Here is a 19,282-nt window from a genome sequence, read left to right on the forward strand (position 1 = left end):
GCCGTGCCGCTTGGACTGAACAGTTTATTCTGGTTTGAAATAAAAAAACAGAAAGCCTGGGCGGGCGGGGCGAGCATACGCAGGGTTTGCCCCCGCCCGCGGCTTCCGGCCCGGGTATTTACAACTGGAACACCTCAGACAGTAAAGAGTTATTGCAACAGGACAGCACTTGCCTCTACGGTCAAAAATCTCAACAGGTGTTCAGAATCATGACTTGTGGATCCCAAAAGGCAGTTGTTAAACATGCAAAAACATTACTAAACAATATTATCTAACTTCTACAACTGTCAAATACTTGACCTTAATAAGGAAACCAATTACAAAATACTTCCTTGTAGTGCTATACAAAAGTTATAAAATTAAGATTCTATCAACCACTTTTAAATATTCCAATTTTTCAACAGTGCAGTTTTTCACATTTTTATCATCACTGAACATTCTGAAGTAAAAAAAAAAAAAAATCAGCAAATTAGATCAAAGTGATGTAATCTTTGGATCCCTTTATTCCTGTGGCCTTCATATACATACACAGACACAAATGACCAGGTTTCTATTTCAGCATGTCAGAAAGTTGCAACTAGTTACCCAGAATTGGCGAAAAGTCCGTACTGTCATTTGTGACTTCATGGTGTTAGAACCAGAGTCTCAATGTCTCCAAGCTACGGTCTATCAAAATGCAAACAACTTCAAACACTAAGAATTCTTTAAATTGCTCATGTCTACAGGTATTACAACAAAGTTGACTTTTCAAGAACTGACAAATGGAGACAGACTTTTATCCCAGGCATTGCAAGAGAATCACCAACTCATGTGCCTGGCCCATTATTAAAAAAAGTTAATATTTCTCACTAAGTAAAATTAATTGCAAATCTTGACATATGAAAATTCCTTTCCTCCTTTTTTTGAAAATATCTCCTTAACTTGGTCAAATCCTGTGAAATGCCAGAAACTACAAAATCAAATTCTTGCAAGAGCAGTGAAGCGTGTATCCAGTTTTGTGTAATGGAAGAACATTTTCAAAACTTTACTATAATCCAAATATAAAATCAGACATTTAAGCTTGAAAAGCTGCTAAAGGAAAAAAACCCAACTAATTCAGTGTTCTTCAGCATATCAACTTTCTGCAATAACAGTATGTTTACCGACTTAAAAATGTTTATTCTTTAAAAAATTAGTTGCTTTTTATACAGCTATACAAAGTTTGTAATGTTTCTTTGGCAATGGGATATAATGGAATTTTACAACTATATAAAAACTTTCCTTTGCCTAAGAAACAGTATTTACTGTGTGTACATATCTGACTGACAAAGCAAGTTTCTACTGTCCAGCACCCTAGTTGAAACAAGAACAACTACCTCAAAAGGGATTTTACAGGATTTCCAAAAAAACAACCTTCGGTGGGTCAAAACACTCACAGTATCGACGGCCTTCTGCATACCATTGTCCTTACAATTTGAAGCAATTATCAAATACAGTTTAGTAATAAGAAAAATCCTTTCAGTGATGAAAAAATACTTAAAACTCCATCGAAGTACTGCTTATAATTAACTATACATAAGAAATTACTTATCCTTCTGTCTCAAATATATTTAATGCTTACTGTTTTCAAAGATGGCCATTTCTCAAAAGTAACTGCATTACACCCCTTTGAAATTAAATAGTTAAATCCCAGTGCTGGTGACAAGTATACAGCAAATTAACTTCACTCTTTGCAGAGGTCAAAACTAATTCTCTGATTCAAGAAGATCTAGACGTTCACCTGGTTTGTAGCTTTCTTGTAGACTACGCAGCAACTTTGTTGTCTTTCTAGAGGGAACAAAAGCACAGTGTTAAAATTCATTTTGCAAAACAAACCCTACAAACTAATCTGGGCAACAGCCCTGGGAGCAGTTGTGCTGTGCTGTGCTGGCTATTCCCCATGTCCTGCAGCAGAAACGAGACCTCTGGAGGAGATCAGGTTGGCATCTGGTCAAACCCCCTCAGTCTGGCACTGAGTAGAGCAGCTCATCACTCCAAATACAAAGCACAGCACAAATCCTCAGCCCTTACACCACCTCCTACTCAACTGGAAGGCAGCAAAACTCTTGTTCAGAAATTCAAACTGCTAATCTTCAATCCCTCATTTCCATTCATGTTCAGCTACCCAAAGTTTCTTTAAGTCATAGGACTAACTGTTGAAAACGAATCAAGGAACAGCTGAGGGGAAGTCTCACAACAGAGAGAAACGTGCTGTGATGTACCCCCCTATTTTTTTTTTCATTTAAAACAATTAAAACTTCTATTAAAAAATCAGAGATTCTTGTTTGCAAAACTCTAACTGCTCATGCAGTAAACTAGCAGAAATTGTTGTTCTGTCCCAGTCACAACTCTACAAGCCTAGTTTATCTGAACCAATCTGGATAGTTGTCTTTGTTACTGATCCTAACCAGTACACCAGTCTGTAAGATTTGTGCCAACTCATTCACAAACAATTCAAAAGTTTGTTGCACAATGGAAGCAAGTTAAATTATTCCCTCTCATTCTTTATATTTTACAATATTGTTTGGAAAAATGCTTGCAATTTACATCTCTAACACTTGCATTCAATCTGTAGAACTTTTTTTACCCCTTCTTTTTCTTCTCCTCCCCAATACCAGCTATCAAATAGCTACTCAGGGCATGTGACAAAAGGCAATCTTTGTTTTTAGTTGTTGATAGTAAAATGATGCCACGTTAACTAAAATTTCAGCATTAACGGACTTTCAATAAAAGTAGCTCAGAGCCCCTGCAAAATACCACTCAAGAAATTCTAGTTCAACATCAAATCTAAAAGCAGGAGATGCTGAGCACTCCTTTCCCAGAACAGAGGACTGGGTCACAGTAAGATGAAGAGCACCTTACCCTATACTCGAAGTCAGTGAACTCCCTGCCTCCACGGCCCCCTCGGAATCCGCCGCGGAAGCCGCGGGGGGTGGTGAAGCCGCCCCTGGCGCCGCCCCGTCCTCTGCCCCCTCGGAAGCCGATGACGCCCCTGCCCCTGTAGCCGCCGCGGCCGCGGTTGGGGCGCAGGGGGATGCCGAAGGTCTCGGCGTTCAACCGCCGCTCCTCGGCCCAGGTGGGTCGCCGCTCCCTGCAGCACAGAACAACACGGATTGCTGTGAAATGCTTTGGAAGGAAGGGAGAGGTGCCAGAAAGCCCGTGAGGTGAAAAACTATACATTAATCACATGGCTCTAAAACACCTTAAAATACCTTCCTATGACCACATTGCACTTGCCCACAAAGAAATTTTGTGCTTCTTATTTCTATTTTATTTTTGCCAGCTGTATGTGGAAATAAGCTCTAATCACCTTTGATTCAGAGTTGATTGTAATGAGTAGCACTAACAGTACCTTATGATATAAACATGCATTAAGCAGACTAACAAGCTTCTCCTTGCAGGCCATACCTATTATCATCACAGGAAATGTTATCAAAAAAGGATTTGGTTTTGTCATAGTAGCAATTGGGTCCAAGTGGATCTTCCTCATCAGCATTCCCTTCGCTATTTTGGGTATCAACACCCGAATCACCTTTGTCTTCTCCATTTACAGGTTTCTCTGGTTTCTCAAGTTTATCTTCTGGAAAATAAAAAGTAAACAGAAGCCTAAAAAACCAGCACTGTTAAGTTATTCCCATTCAGAGAGGAACTATATTGAATGCTACAAAAATAATTTAACGTGGAAATCAAATAATTTGACATGAAAATTAGGATGTATTGCTGTCTGGAGGCTTCTATGCTTCCTGTGTGTTTAGTTACCAAAAAACCCTGCAGCAGAACAGATTTGATACCCATCTATTTTCTTCTCTCTTTAGCTGCTTCCTTCCCGGGCTTAAGAGCCTCACTCAGTGAATCCTCCTAAAAGCCATCCCATGGTTTTGTTCATCCCCGTTGTCCTCCTCCTTTGTCTTCTGGTTTTGCTGCCATCTCCTTTGAGAAGCAGGGCCAGCATTCTGACTTTATGATATGCTTCTTTCCTAATAATGCCTCAAGTTCAACTCACTGTTTTAACTGGTACTGAAAACAAAGCTGACGGTTCAACACCAGCAGCTATTACTATCTTCAAATCTCATTCCTAAATGTCTACAGCTTAAATCTCACAATGCTATGCATAAACTTCAAGATAACCAGCTCAATCTTTCCACACCACACACAAGAACTACCACACTCACAAACATTTCTATAGCTATTTATGGTTACTGTTCCCTTTTCGTCTTATTATTCTGAAAAAAACAGTATCAGCAGCAAACCATCAACTGAATGAAAAATGATCCAAAAAGACAGGTGAGCACCCCAGGGCAGATCTTATGGGACTCAACTGGTGTTTCTACCCTACATTGAAATCTGACCATTTATTCCCACCTTTTGTTTCCCAGCTTTTAGCCAATCATTCACTGAAATAGGGAACTCATTGTATTAACCTGCAACAATTTAGTCCAAAAATAGCAGCAGTGCAACAAGCAGGTGGCCAGTCACAAGAGAATGAGGTAATCAAAACAGAAGCCTGATAGAAAATGAATGCTGGCAGCATGGTTTTTAACTACTCCTGTGTTCCTCTGGAAACAGATAAAGCAAGGAAATGCTAGAAACTTTCAAACAAACTCTCCTACATACTACAGTGAAGGTCTGATCCCAAACTCCTTTGCTTTTGGTCTATAATTGACATTATAATTTTGGTCTAACAACTGAAAACTTAAAACATGGATTTTCTTTTATTGCATCCTTTAGAGAACCTTAATAAACATTATTGGGACTTCTGGTTAAGTAATCTGTATTTTAAACAGAGACTTGTTAGAACTTCACAGATGATATCTGCTAGTTAAAATTCATTAAAAAGTCAAACAGTGACCCAAGTATTTAATTAACATATGATCCCAGTTTACTTATTAATTGGTTTTTGAATTTATTTTTTAATGACTGCAAACATTAATACTATATGCCTTTCAAGAGTTGTTCTCCAAGGTAAGGTCAAAACAGCAAGACACAGTTTTTCCATGCTCAAATCTAAAGCCAAAATTGTTTTACCTTTTAATTTAAGTTTATTATGAAATTCTCTATCAATTTCCTCCTTATTGAATTGTGCATTTGCACTTTCAAAGTCAAAGTCCTTCTCAAACTTCATTGGAACATCCCTCCTAATACCAAATCTTCCTCGGCCCCCTCTGTGACCTCCACGGCCTCTCCGTACTGCAGCTGCACCTGGAACTGAAAAGAGGGAAATTTTGTTTGGTTTTGCTTTGTGGACTGGCTTTTCTCTGAGGACGGTGGAGGGTGTTTTGATTTTGGTTTGCTTTCTAATTCCTGGGGTAACAGGTTGGGACTTCAGAAGTGCAGGAGAATGTCTGTTGTTTGAAGTGCCATCAGAGCAGCTTGTAATTTGTAAATTCACTTACAGTAACAATGACACAAAAAGCATAACAGCAGTAAATTTGTGTGTTAAAAGACTCTCTAGAAGTCATTAAAAGCTTTTGGAAGACAAGTTAAAATATTAGTGGCTTTTCAGTCAAGCATTTTTCTGGAAAGGCTTTTACTTCATGCTATTATGTTTATAAATCTGTATATATATCCGATATAAACATATTATATATATCTATCCGATATAAACATATACTTGATTTATATTTTTATTTAAATTGATTGCTTAGTATAAAACAAGAAGAAAAGATTTTTCTCTTTAATGCTGACTTCATTTGCTTGTATTCTTCTGGCTCAGTGCAAAGTTGTTACCCTCTCAAAGCAAAATGTGAAATAATTTATGTATTTTAGTAAATTTAAAAAAAACGTATTGGTCTGAAAGTAATGATAGCTATTTCTCAAAACATGATTTACCAATTTGTCGTTTGCTTTCATTTCTGAGTTCATTTTCTGATCTTGGAACCTTGTGTGCTTCAGCTAAAGTTGGAAATAAAAACATGATTTGTTTATCCAATTAGGTATTTTGATCATAATTTTGTATATATAGTTCAGATTTAAAAAAAATCCAAACCTATAAATGTAAATCACATGTTTAAATCATAAAATAAAAAAAAAGGAATTTAGAATATTTACTTAAATTTAAAAAGAAATATGTATCTAATCCAGATCTCTGCTGGCCAGCCTAGCAGTAATAGACAGCAGGAAAATTCCTATGTACTACCCTTTAAAAGAGCACTTTGTATGTGTATGGAAGGAATTAAACTGTATGAAAACTATCCAAAGCTACCTCGTCTGTGCTCTTGGTTCTCTAGGGATTTTTGGCTTGCAGACACCAAAGGTCTGGTTTGTACAGGACTCCTCCTCCCAACTGGTGCTGGAGTGGGCAGGTGGGCTGAAGCTGTTTGTACAGCTTGTTCCATGGTGGGGCTCCTTCTCAAATGGTCCATCTGAGGGCTTGAACGACCTGGGCAAAAAATAAAGCAAAACCAAACCCCACAAGGTTATTTCTGATCTACAGAGGTGAGTTACTGGTCTCAACCAATCTAGACTGACAGGTTTATCTCCCTTAGCAGTCAAGACAACTGTGTTCAAAAAAAGTTCTGTACCATCAGATCCACTAATTCAGAGTACTAATTCAGAATAGAGGATGTTTAGGAATGCCCCTTCCCTCAGTCTAAAAAATAATGGATAGGATACCCAATCCCTACCAACCCATTAACGACGTACATTTAGGTGTGGAATCAAACTTTGGCATTGATTGGAGGTAAAAGTGCTCCTTCTGCCTCCCTGGGATGCCAAGTGGGAAGAGGCTGCTCCCAAAAGCAGCTGTGACACTGCTCAGGCGCTGCTGCAGGGTCCCTGCCACCCAGGACAGCGGCACGGGCTGGGCTCAGTGCGGGGAAGGGGCTGTGGGAGCTGCCCCACACAGCCCTGCTCACACAGGGCCACGTGCAGCACGAGGGGCTGCAGGCAGAAGCACCTTCAGAATGGAGCCATTGATCCAGCCAGACAAGTTTACAACATCAAATAGGTAAATCTACTAAGAAATTAGAAAAAGACTCAAGTCCCAGTGAGTAGAAGAACAAGGTTCTATCTATCTCATTACAAAACTAACAAAAGGAAAACAAAAAATAAACCAAACCCACAAAAACTCATGAACAAAACAATAAATCCAATCATACCATACTTGCAAATGACAAAGACAAAAAAATATTTCTCAAAGCAAACACTCAGAGAAAACCACAGGAAATGCTGTGGCAGAATGTATGCTCACCTGGAGCATAAGTCATACATGTCTACAAATTGTAAGGCTTTAACTGCAGAAAACTTCTCTTTCAACAGAGAAATGCTCAGCGTACTTTTACACCTTGAATTAATCCAACAAAGTAGGACCTATTTTTGGCAACCCACTCAACAAGTCCTAGAAACACTCCTAATGAGTATGCAAATCTCACCTGGAATTTAGGAAAAAAAACCCTGTTTACTGTGTTTTGCCTTTTAACATGACTGCATAATTTAAAGACAGCATTAGGAATATATCTCGGCACACACTTTGACAGCAAGGAATAGTGGAAGAGCAGGAAATAATGGGGTTTGGGTTTTTAAGGAGCAATGTTAACAACATTTGCATGAAGGTGAGGGTGAAGGTGTTCATTGTTTAGTTTTTTTTTTTCTTTGCCATTCAAGTATCATCCAGAATCTAATTTTTTCCAATATTACATAAACTACCCATACAGTTCCTGTTAATATGAAGATGACTTAAAAGTCATGTCACCACCTCTATAGGTGTAAAATCAGGTCTGCTGTTAATATCATCTATGTAACTATGCATGAATGGAAGAACTACAGTTAGGAATAAATATTTTAATATTTTAAGCTGAAGGACTTCCCATTTCACTCAGTATGAAGCATCTGCAGTTCTGCCATGTTATTAATAAAACAAAATACTGAATTTCCACATGTATCTGTTTGCTAACACTATTTCACTTAATTAAGCCCTACTTCTCAGTACGGTGCTTTAAGGGTAACAATAAATGTGTTACTACCTGCAGCACTCCAAGATGTAGAGAAAACACATTTAAAGAGCAAACACAAAGCCTCTCAGTGTTTCCTAGGTTTAAAACCAAGTGTTTTCATGAGAGAATTCAGCTGTTTGGTTGGAGTTTCTGGCAACCACCAAAACCACATGGACAAAACTCGTCAAAAAAGACTGAAGTCACTAAAAAAGACTTTACCTTGAGACATCTGTGTTTTTAGTGATCTTGCATCTGTTGTAAACGCAGAACCAACTGCAGTGCCTTGGGACATGCTAGCACTGCCTGAAGAGTCTGTTCCAAAAGATGTTAAAGAACCTCCTGCTTTGAAAGAAATAATATAGTTGTAAAATCTGGTTTAGACTTTTTTTTTTAATTAGCACTAAATTATTAGTGAAGCTTTATTAGGCAGTTATTCTAGAGCATACATAAGTCTGTCCCTCCCATACAGTTTTAGTTTAATCTAACAGATGTATGCACATAGGCTGGTAAGACTAATATCTTGATTTTTTAATCTAAAATGAAAAATAAAAGAGCACTTCTAACTTCACCATCCCAAGTATTAACAAAACACAGTCATCTTACAAAGCCATACGTGTTATTGGTATATATTTCCACTTAAGATCTTTTCAGCAAAAAAATATGACTGCCACATCTTATTAATTGATATAAAATTACAGCCAATTCTACAGCCTTTCTTTTGCATGGCTAACATTTTCAGTACCAGGAGTAACACTGCTGCCGGAACAGTTATGAGACCAAGTTCCTATGAGAAAAACTAAACTGTGAAATAAACTCCCAGGGAGGAAGGAAAGTTGGTTGGTGAGTCTCAGAGAGAATGTGCAGTCTAAAGGAACAACTAGCCCATGCAGCTCACAAATATTTCCAGCATCTATTTCCCACCTAGCTAACACCTCACGAACAGCTGGAGGATTGCACTGGCACATGGTTGCTGAATAATCTAAATCCTTAGTTAAGGCACACAGCACCTGGTCAAGCCAATGGCATAGCTATGGGACTTCTGGAGGGGCTGCCTCTACTACTTGTGAAATATAATGAGTACTGGTCCCTCTGAGATAGGTGTTTAGTTCTCAATCAATTATTTTGATTTAAAATGCAAAGACTACGAAGAACTCTCTACTTTGGAGCTAAACTGCAGAACTAACAGAGATGGAAGACTTTGAATCTGCCTTAGGATAAGACAGTGATGAAATTCTAAGCAGCGATTACTGTCTGTGCACACAGAGAGCTTCACTCCCAGGAGAACAGCGGATCACCATAATGAACCTACCAACTCCCACCGCGCCGAACTGCTGCCCCACCAGCGGGCTCGGGCTGAACTGACTGTACGCAGGCATCCTGCCAAAAGGACCATAGGACCCCACGGACTGGAACGAAGATGACGTCGAAGATCCTAGTGAAGACTAAAGACAAAACACACAACACACTAGCAGAAATTCGTATTTACACCAAAATTAGGAAATAGTTCTGTGAGGCAAGACATGTAGAAACTCTAAAACAAACACTTTCAACAAGTGAAACACAAAGTGTCACTTTCACAGCTTAGAAAGCACTTTTACCCTTCCAACACCACAGACCTGTGGAAACAGTAACACAAAACTTTGCAATCTTTTCCCTACAACCTCAGACACCAGACTCTCTTGTCCAACATACACATATAAGCTTTGTTGTCAAATTTAGGAAGTGTCCTATCTTTTTCCTTAAGTTTCAAACCCCACAGGTACAAAAAGACACCCAAGCATACTGGAGGAGGCTGCGGTTATCACTATTGTTGAATGCAACTTTACCACTCTTCACTACAACTGACGGAGGGACTTGCACCAAATTTAATAAAAGTCCTTGGAGAAATGCAAGGGCACATCATAAGTAGTTCAAGAATTTTATCCTACAGAATAGATAAAGCAGAAGACTCATATTACATTACGGGATTATCGACATCCATTTGAAGCAAAAGATTTCCTCTTGCTCTCAGGGATGATTTTAAGATACTCCGTAAGCACAATCAAAAAGCCAACAAATTTCTGAGAAAACTATTTATCAGTCTGTTTACTACAAAATTACAGACTAATTCAATCTCAAGGCTTCAAGTTGTAAGTTGCTTTCCCCTCAGAAACCAAGTATTCACTATTCAAATAACTGCCTTATAGTATGAAGACTGTTTAAAAACACAGCTAGACGAAATACTTTAAAGTAATAGTTAGCAAAAACTGTTGAACATTAAAACAAAAATAAAACTAACAAGCAAACAAAAGCCACTCATTATCTGGAGGTATTTCAGCATTTACTCCATTTTATTTATACCAAGTCTGATCTTCCCAAGAACTATGTGTCCTAAGCCAAGTTCCTTTCAAAAAAGGCATCAAGACCTACAAAATGTCATTAGTTAGCTTTGAAGACAGCAGCTTTGGTATATAGTGCACTGTGCTAGAGTTAGATTTCAACCTTCATTTTCACAGCTGAAGACTGTGAAAAGGAGAAAATCCTTCCAGAGTTCTTTACATTGGATTGTGAACCTTACAGTGATGAACACTTTAATTTTTAAACAGTCGGCTAGAGAGCACTTAAGCTAGCAAGTTACCTCTTCAGCAACAATTATTTACAGCTCTGTTTTGACTTACCTGAACAATAGCAGGGTCCTGTGGCAAGGAGCACTGAGGTTTTGGTGGCTCACAGACAGTCAGGTCTTTAATGTCGCTGCCACGGAATATAATGTACTCGAAGACCTCATCGCGAGGTGGGATGGGTCTGTCCGTTGGTCTGTCTTCTGTACCAAAGGAGCGAACTGCACAGGTGGGAAGGGAGGAAAAGAATGAAACATCCCACATTCAACAAAAGGGTTTCAAATATACTGCAGACCAACAGCTTTAAATAAAAAGAATAAAATTTAATTGAGAAGAAAACCCTTATTGAATAGGTATCATAGTCTTTATCATTATCAACTTTCCTCAGACAAACAAGTAATTTAAGCTAAAAAATCTGAGTTAAAACCCAAGCCAAAAGACTGAGACATCACTTATGCTATTAATTACATGCTGAATATTTCAACCGTTTTGTGAGGTAAGGAGAAGCAGCAAGGCAGGTTTTTTTGGCAGTAAGTCAATCCTATGAATCAAGGAATACATGAGTTTACATACTTCCTATTCTGTATTTGCAAAACAGGAAAAATACGCTAATACTACTAAAATCTGGAATATTAAATGTTATCAAATGTGAATTTCTTGAGAGATTCAAAATTTAATAAAACAACAAGAATTCTGTGGTATGTATATACAATTTCCCTAAGCAAAATGCATTCTTCTTGCTGGTGTAAGGTTCATATGATCTCTGCCAAATTAAGCAAACTCACTGGGGCATAACTATCTTCCTAGTGTGCACCATACCAAGACATTAAATTCCTTGTATGAATTCCAACAGCTTTTTGACTGCACAGCAATGAGGCAATCAAGCTCTTCCTTTTGCACTATGTATAATCACTATCACTGTACATGGATACCATCACTTTGCTGTCACTGCCCTCTCAGAAACTTTCCCCACCCTTAGACTGCCAACCCTGGGTGAGTATCAAATAAAACAAATAACTGAAGAAGAGATTTGTCTCCAAGGGCTAGTTGTGTAAGAAAAAACTATAAACAATGGATTGAAACCAGAGAGGGCAAAAAACCAAACCCCCAAAATCATGACAGTCACATTCAATCAAAATCTCATGAACTTGTAGCAGCTTTAACAATCCCTCAGAACTAGGACTGTTTTTGCTCCAGCCTTTTAGAGAGTGTTTGTTTGCTTTGCAAGGAACAGGTTATGCTGAGGAAAAAAAAAAAAAAAAAAAAATCTGTATTTTGCTTTAATTTACCAGAATTAGATTTCCCTCCATTTTCAGATGCATCAACATTTTGGAGACATCATTAGGCACTTATTTGCAGCCACAGAATCATTAGTCAAGAAAAGTAGAGTCTCCCATGGAGATTTATAAAGTGATACTGAGTCATTTCTCAGGCTGCACCAGCCATCTTCCATCACTGCTGCTTCTTGTGATATTGCATAAACAGAGCTTAACAGTCAGGTATTAAAATCTTTTTAAGAAGCATAATTCAGGGGTAGAGAGATCATGACCACACTACAAAGAAAAATAACATTAAGTAGTTACAATTATTTTGTTCATGTATCACCTAGTGAGCTGACTTTCATTATCTTTTTTGTTTCTGTGCATCTGAAAGTCTGCTCTGAATGGTACTACAAAGTGTGAGCAATGTAAAAAGGCACACACTGTTCAGTTAATGTCAGTCCTTGTTAGGAAAGGAATCTGTCTTCTTTTCCTCTGCAGAAAAAAGTGTCTGGAGCTTAAGAATTTGCAGAAATTAACTCAAAGTAATGCACAGTAGCTTAATAACATTATCAGTGGGTCATGTGCATTCCTGGGTCAATTAATTCCATTGCTTTTTATTCACCAGGCTCTTCTATTTCACTATCTTGACCATGGATCTACCCTTACTTTCTGGCCATCTTATACTCTATTTATCAGATAACTAATAAATTATCTTGGACTTTCATTCCATCATTTGATCTGCTGCCTTGGTAGATAAAACCAAAGTTGATTTTGTACTGCTTCTCTCTGTCCCACATTGAAATGGTTTCTCTAGTAGCCATTTTGTCTACAAAGGTGCACAAAAATGGCCAGAGTATGATCAGTAAGTTACCAAAGGATTTTACTTTCTAGCTAAAGCAAAGAAACTACTCTATAGCAACACCACAGAGAAAGGGTAGTAAGTTGGAGGGTTGCATCTTGCCTTTCCATGGAAACAAAAATCTGATGAACTGTGGAAGAAACATGCTTTGAAAGTATTTAAGTCAGAGCTACACTACACAGCTAAGTATTTTAATATTAATACTAATGTCCCATGACACATATAGGAACAGTTCTGACACCTAGCAATTACCTTTCTCCACTCTAAACCAATTAAAAAAAAAGGGAACCTCCAGACTTTCATCTACTGATGTGCTGAAAGAAGCAAAGGGATTTTAGTGTATGTTAAAAAACAATGTGTTTCTCCACACCGTGAAATTACTATAACATCAAAAGGAAGTTTTTCAGTGCCAAAATTCAGAATTCATCTTCAAGAGATTTAACTGTCTATGCAGCTAACTCAAGACACTGATTGGGTTGCCAATGGTTTATCAAGAAAACATATCAAGACTTGCTACTGAAAGTTTGACTCTTCCTTTACTTCTCCCCTGCCCCAAAACAAACTGGTTTTATCACAGCCTTCTACAAAATACAAGCACAATTTCATCCAATGAAGATTTGCTCTGCTGGAGAGGGGTAAGCAAACACCCTGATTTGCAGTTCAGACTTGCTCTCTCACCACAAGCAACCAATATAACCACTCCAAGCCCAAGTTCCTTTTAAAGCAGGAACCAGAACTGCGTGGGCAGTGATCTTAGGAAGGGCTGCTTAACGAGTCCACCCCAGTCAGGTCCTTCAGGGTAGTGTTAAGGAGTTGAAAGTTACTTTTTGTATATCGCAAAGGCATACCTACCTTTACAGTTTCTGTTTTCCTCACTTAGATTAGGATTTAACACAATCTGAGCTCATGAAAGTAAGAAGTCTAATATTAGAAGTGGGCAGTATAGCAGGATTTTAGAAAGAAATAGCTTTTACCATGTTTTCTCATACTCAGAAATACTAAGTTGCCACAGTATCAAAAGCACGAGGTATTGGAGCAGCAGGAGGCTTAGAGCTCTGTCCAGCTCTGACTCTTAGGGAATTTCCTCAGACTATCTCCTTCCTCCAGAACAAGGTGCAGTAGCTCATATATAGCAAAACACTGAAGAGTGAGAGGAAATGAAAATAAGCACAAAAAGATTGTCTTGTGAAAGATGATGTTACAACTGCAGTAAATCTATTCATTTCACCTTGTCTATTTCAGGATTGTTTTTGAAAGAGCTAAGCTGGCTTAAGGACTTGCAAACAAAAGGACAAGCAGTACATGTTAAAAGCAAACTTATTTTTTGTCAGTGTAAATACACACAAGTCAGTAGCTAGCTAAATATACTCTCTTGTGCCTATTAATCTATTTACTTGTGCTCAAGTAGTTCCACCAGCTTCATATTAAAGTGCTGTGAACAAATTTTTGTACAGATTTTGACTGTGATATTACTACTATATGATATTTTAATGTACATTACCACACTGTACTATTGTAGCATTCAATGGCAACATAGCAACTTTCTCTGTCAGTTAATAGATATGATTACCTGTTGATTTAACACAGGAAATCTAAGCAGAATGTTAATCAGAAGTGAAGCTATTGACTCGGTGAGCAAGAGGACTCTGCTCCCCCAGAAGGTGAATTCCTGCAAACGGGCAGCTCAGTCTGTGCACAGCACTGACACTCCTCACTCCCCGAGGAGCAAACACAGAAACCAGCTCTTCCCTGCTCCTGAGGCACCAGGAGGAGCATGGCTACTAAAACGAGACCACCACAACTGAACAAGTCATTTCAATTGCCACCTCTCTCCAAACATCACAACCCTTTCACTGCAAACATGCTTTGACGCCTGCACAGCACAGCAGCTCCTTCCTCCAGAACAATTACCTCAGCCTGCATTCCCTTGCTTGCAGGGAGATGGAGCAGGCTTTGACAAGAGGAATTTTTCTGCTGTGACATACTGTGCCCAAGTTTGGTTTGGCACACAGGCCCTAAACTTCAAGACATGCAAGGAGCATATTACTTAACTGACTAAATAATACATTCCTAAAAAACTGATAGAAATTTAACCCTTCCCTTTTCCGCTCCCACCCCTGAATGAGCTCAAGCTCAGGATTTCAACTTTCCTCTGTCTGCATTTCTGAGTCTTTCAGCTGCAAATAATGTTCTGTAGAAGTCTGAAAGGGAAGTTTTCCTTTGGATGTGTCATTATACCATGGACAACACTATCACAGATGGTTGAAAATGCCAGAAGTTTAACTACTTAAAATAACCAAAAGCTGTTTCATTAGTATCTATCAATTATCATGGTCCCAAATGCTAAGTGAGGTCCAAGAGTTGCTAAGTGAGAACTCATGCACTATAGCAGAGACAATTTATAATTCTGGTTTTTATACTCACTTTCCTAAGGATTCCCTGTTGTTGAAGGAACAAAGCTTTTTCTGACACAATATGTTGTTCTTACACAACTTATCTGCATTAAAAATAACTCTGTCTAAATCAGTGCCTTGAAATAGAAAAGCATTATGTATAACTAATATGAAAGATCACATCTCCTTTTTAATGCCACAACATTTAAGATCAAGCACTGTGGCTATCCTGTAAAAGCCCCAGGTAGGGCAGCAAGCATTTCCCAGCAAGAAAACTAACCATAGCTTGCTAACTCATTTTAAATTGCTTAGGCCCAATAATGTTTTAAAAATTAATCATGATTTTTAAAAAAAACTAAATGTTAACAAGAACCATGGATTAGAAGGACATTTCAAGTTATTTTAACTTGAGACTTGACAATAGGTGAGTAGGTTTCAATTCCCGACACTGTCTCTGAAAAGCTGTTGATCTAAAGAAAACATATGCACCAATAACATTTAAGAACCTCAAATGTCTGCACAGCTTGCTTAGTGTCTGGAATCCACTATGGATGGGTGTTTCCCCTGCTATTTAAATAACTATACACTTATACACTTTGTGAAAGGATGCATCACTTCACCTTATCAGACTCCAGCTTAGGTTAAAAATGTTATGCTCAATATTCAACAGTTCCTATCTTTCTCTAACTGTGAGACAGAGGCCACAAGTTTTGCTTAGTGAAAACGTCACCATGCTGTAAACAAAATGCTGATTAGAGAACTAGAGCAGATTGCCCCAGGAAGGAAGGACTACAGTCTTCACAGACTATACCGTCTGTGCTGGCAATCCAAAAAACTCATTTCTGTCTGAAACCCTCAACATTCTAAGACGAATGAAGGCATTCCATGAATACAACTTCATGAGATAAATCTCTGACTTTGGTTTAGCCCACACAAATCCTATGGTTGGGCAATTCTGTAGTTATTCAAGAACAGACTTTACCTCTACTTTTGCACTTTATGTCACCATTTCAGTATCCTCAGTTAGAATATGAATAATGCTGAGGTGCCCTGCATTCAATTCAGGGAACAGTCATGTCACACACACTACACTACTCAGCAACTAAAAGCATCAAGTCTTTTAGGGCCATGTTTTGTCTCTCTCTGGCAAAAAAAAAAAAATTACATTTGTGGTCAAGATTCACACTGAACAGTTCTGGTTTGACTCTGGACTCAGCACAAGAAGAAGAGGTAACTATTACCTGATCAACATATTTACAGCTAGAGTACAAGTTCTGCTTCTTTCACAAACAGACCTGGCCAATAATTTTAAGCACACCTGCCACCTTACATATATACTGTCCTATACACTCAATGGTCTAAGCCTGCAGAAACCTGAATACTCTTGAGTGGAGCATTCTGCTCATGAGCACAGAGACCTGCTCTACAGTCTAATAGCAATTCCACATTAATCTCAAGATTTTTGGTTCCATGTGGTCTAGAAATACTGGTTTATTCTCTTCTGAATCATAACACTATTACAAAATACACATTTTTCAGCTAACTCAGCCAAGTTTTATTAAAGCAAATTTAATGGTTTAGATTTACATTACTGATGAGAGCTATGAGAAGAGCATAGATTAAACTTGTAACTGTAGTTTGATCTATCTTAAATATGTACACTTTGGCAGATACACCACAACATGACTTAACCACTCCTGAGAAGTCATGCAAAATTGCCTTGGTCAGCACTAAATCAGTCTAATTTTGGACAAGACTATCACAAGGTCCTCAAGGATAGGATTCTTTTTCTATGTGCTTTTGTACAAACCTTAATAATCACAGCATGCAACTGGAATTTCTGAATATTTCTTTTTAATCACAATATCCAGCTTTTACTTGTGTAAACCAAAACCAGCTGTCCTTTCAAAGTACATAATGCAACTCCAGCCAGGCAATTTAACCTAAAGGCAACTTTAGAAGTAAGTAAAAATCACATAGTGAAAGCTAACTGCCCTGTAAGTGAAATGTGCAAGGCTGGGACCAAACCCACTGTAAGGTGTTGCAAAGCCCACGTATCACAACTTACAAAACAGAGTAACCTATTTCTTAAAAAATAACGGGGGGAGGGTGTTGCTTGCGAGGAGGGAAGGCCTTAAAGTGCACACAGCGCACAAACAGGAATAACCACAAAGGCCAGCGAAAGCGAACACACTCACGGTATGCACCAGCACCCGGGGCAGCTGTGCAGAACGGAACAGACCCGCGTTAAGCCTTTCCTATCGGCCAGGAACCGAGCTCTGGAATCCTCTCTGTCCCGAATATTTCATTAACACAAGGACTAATTTTTCCTCTTACCTAATAGCTGCACAGACTCTCTGCTTTTACATATGAATTTGGGTTACTTAGCAAGACTTCACAGATGCAAGACGTGTAAAGGAAAAGAATGCTGAGTGTTGCAGAATCTATTATAAAGAGGCTATTAAAAGTTCTGACTTCATGTTTTACGTTGAGAATGAATTATCATGCATGAGAAACACTGAAGTCCTTCGGACACCCAGTTTCAAATATTTTTTTGCCCCCAACTCTCTTCTCAGTAAACCTGTCTTTCTAACTTTCTTACACATTCACAAAGATCCCTTCTCTTTCTCGATATATAAATGTGCGTATATATATGTGTGTGTGTGTTTGTGTGTCTTCTGACCGATAACATTCTCGTACCATTTCGATCTATACTGCGCCATACACCTCCAAAATCAACAGCTTACGTTCAGCTTTTGTCGGCAATCCAGCACTCAGGATTCCCTTCAGGCCCGAGCTCTCTGCCGTCCTAAGATGCAGAGCAACCCAGTCATACACGGCCCTATACCCTGTAGGTCTGGAATTCTTAACGATGCAAAGAAAACCTCTTTCCAGCCTCCACCTCCTACTCCCTTTCACGCACTAGCTCTGGACCGCTTCTACCGTCACGGGTTTCATATTTGCACTCTACCAGGAACACCTCTGAGCAGCCCCGGCGCCGAGCCCCGGCTCCTCGCCGGAGGGTCCCTTCCCGGAGCGGGGGACACGGGGGGGAGCGGGGCCTCGCAGCGCTGTCGCGCCGCCGCTCTCACAGCCAGACCCTCTCTCGCTTCCACCTCCCCCGCAGCCGCCCCGCCGGGAGGACGGCGGGACGAAGCGGGCTCTGATCGAGCTCCGCCGGGCCCCCGCAGGCTGCAGGCCACCCGCCGGGCCTCCCCAGCGCCCGGACAGCGCCGCGGCTCCGGCTCTTCGCTCGATCCCGGTCCCGAGGCCTCGATCCCGTCCCGCGGCCGCGCTCTCCTCCCGCCCCTCCCCGAGAGCCGCCGGGCCCGCTCCTCCTTACCCTTGGCCAGCGCCACCGTGGAGTTCTCGGTGTCGATGGTGTACAGGATCCCCTCATAGCGGATCTCAGCCTTGGAGATGAGGCTGATCTTGCTCCCGATGTAGGGCGTCCCCCCGCTCATGGCGCTGCTTCTCGGTCACGGACACCCTTTCGCCGCTGCCCAGGGCTCCTTAAGCCAGGCACAAGCAGCCAAGCAAGCCCGACCCTGAGTCGTAGTAGGCGTTGTGCTCCTGCCGCCCCGAGCCGCCGCTCCCCACACAGCGGAACCCTCGCGCAACCCTCAGCGGAGCGCTCAACACGGCCCGCACCCCGCGGCTCCCAACATGGCCGCCGCCTTCATCTTCCCTCACAACGCCCCCCCGCCCGGCCCGCCAGGTGCATGCCGGGAGCGCGGCTACTCTCGCGAGAGCTGCGGGCGGGGACGCTGAGTTGGGGGCGGGAACGTCGTGGCGTGGCGTCGGGGTCCCGCACGCGACGGCGGGAGCGGAGCGCGGAGCTTCGGCCCCATTCGGCTCTGCCCGGCTCCGTTCGGCTCCGCCCGGCCCCATTCGGCTCCGTTCGGCTCTGCCCGGCACCGTTCGGCCCCGCTCGGTGGTTCCGTGTCGTCGCCCGGCAGCCCCGGCCCCGGCGCAGCTCGTGGGCGGCCAGCGGGCAGGTGACAGCAGCTTTGGTGGTGGGGCTTTCGGGGTGTGGAGGGGCCCGGTCGTTGAACGGCAAATCCTGGGACCCCCATGGCCAGTGGACAACACGCGGAGAACCGCAGGAGCGGGGTGATAACATCGGTTCGTGTTTCCCTTTTACTCTGCTGAGTGCTGAGAGACAGATCCTGGCAGCCAGCACTAAGCAACACAATTGTTGACGAAATCTCGGCCAAAG

General features: G+C 40.7%; 1 protein-coding gene across 3 annotated transcripts; it reads right to left on the minus strand.

The window, feature by feature from the left end:
• Positions 1 to 6: 6 nt before the first annotated feature.
• LSM14A (LSM14A mRNA processing body assembly factor) lies at positions 7 to 18,751 on the minus strand. Of its 3 annotated transcripts, none has more exons than XM_053952696.1 (10): positions 18,407 to 18,751; positions 10,607 to 10,770; positions 9,259 to 9,391; positions 8,169 to 8,288; positions 6,221 to 6,397; positions 5,848 to 5,910; positions 5,044 to 5,223; positions 3,427 to 3,598; positions 2,881 to 3,109; positions 7 to 1,806 (listed from the first exon to the last, which is right to left on the minus strand). In XM_053952696.1, exons 1-10 carry the CDS (start codon positions 18,525 to 18,527, stop codon positions 1,783 to 1,785), a joined length of 1,383 nt encoding a protein of 460 aa, XP_053808671.1. In that variant the 5' UTR covers positions 18,528 to 18,751; the 3' UTR covers positions 7 to 1,782. The 3 variants fall into 3 exon arrangements, with proteins under 3 accessions (XP_053808671.1, XP_053808670.1, XP_053808672.1); XM_053952695.1 differs by having other exon boundaries at positions 8,169 to 8,291; XM_053952697.1 differs by lacking the exon at positions 5,848 to 5,910 and having other exon boundaries at positions 8,169 to 8,291.
• Between the last annotated feature and the right edge of the window lie 531 nt (positions 18,752 to 19,282).

The sequence above is a fragment of the Vidua chalybeata genome, chromosome 11 (genome assembly GCF_026979565.1).
Source record: "Vidua chalybeata isolate OUT-0048 chromosome 11, bVidCha1 merged haplotype, whole genome shotgun sequence".
NCBI lineage: Eukaryota > Metazoa > Chordata > Aves > Passeriformes > Viduidae > Vidua > Vidua chalybeata.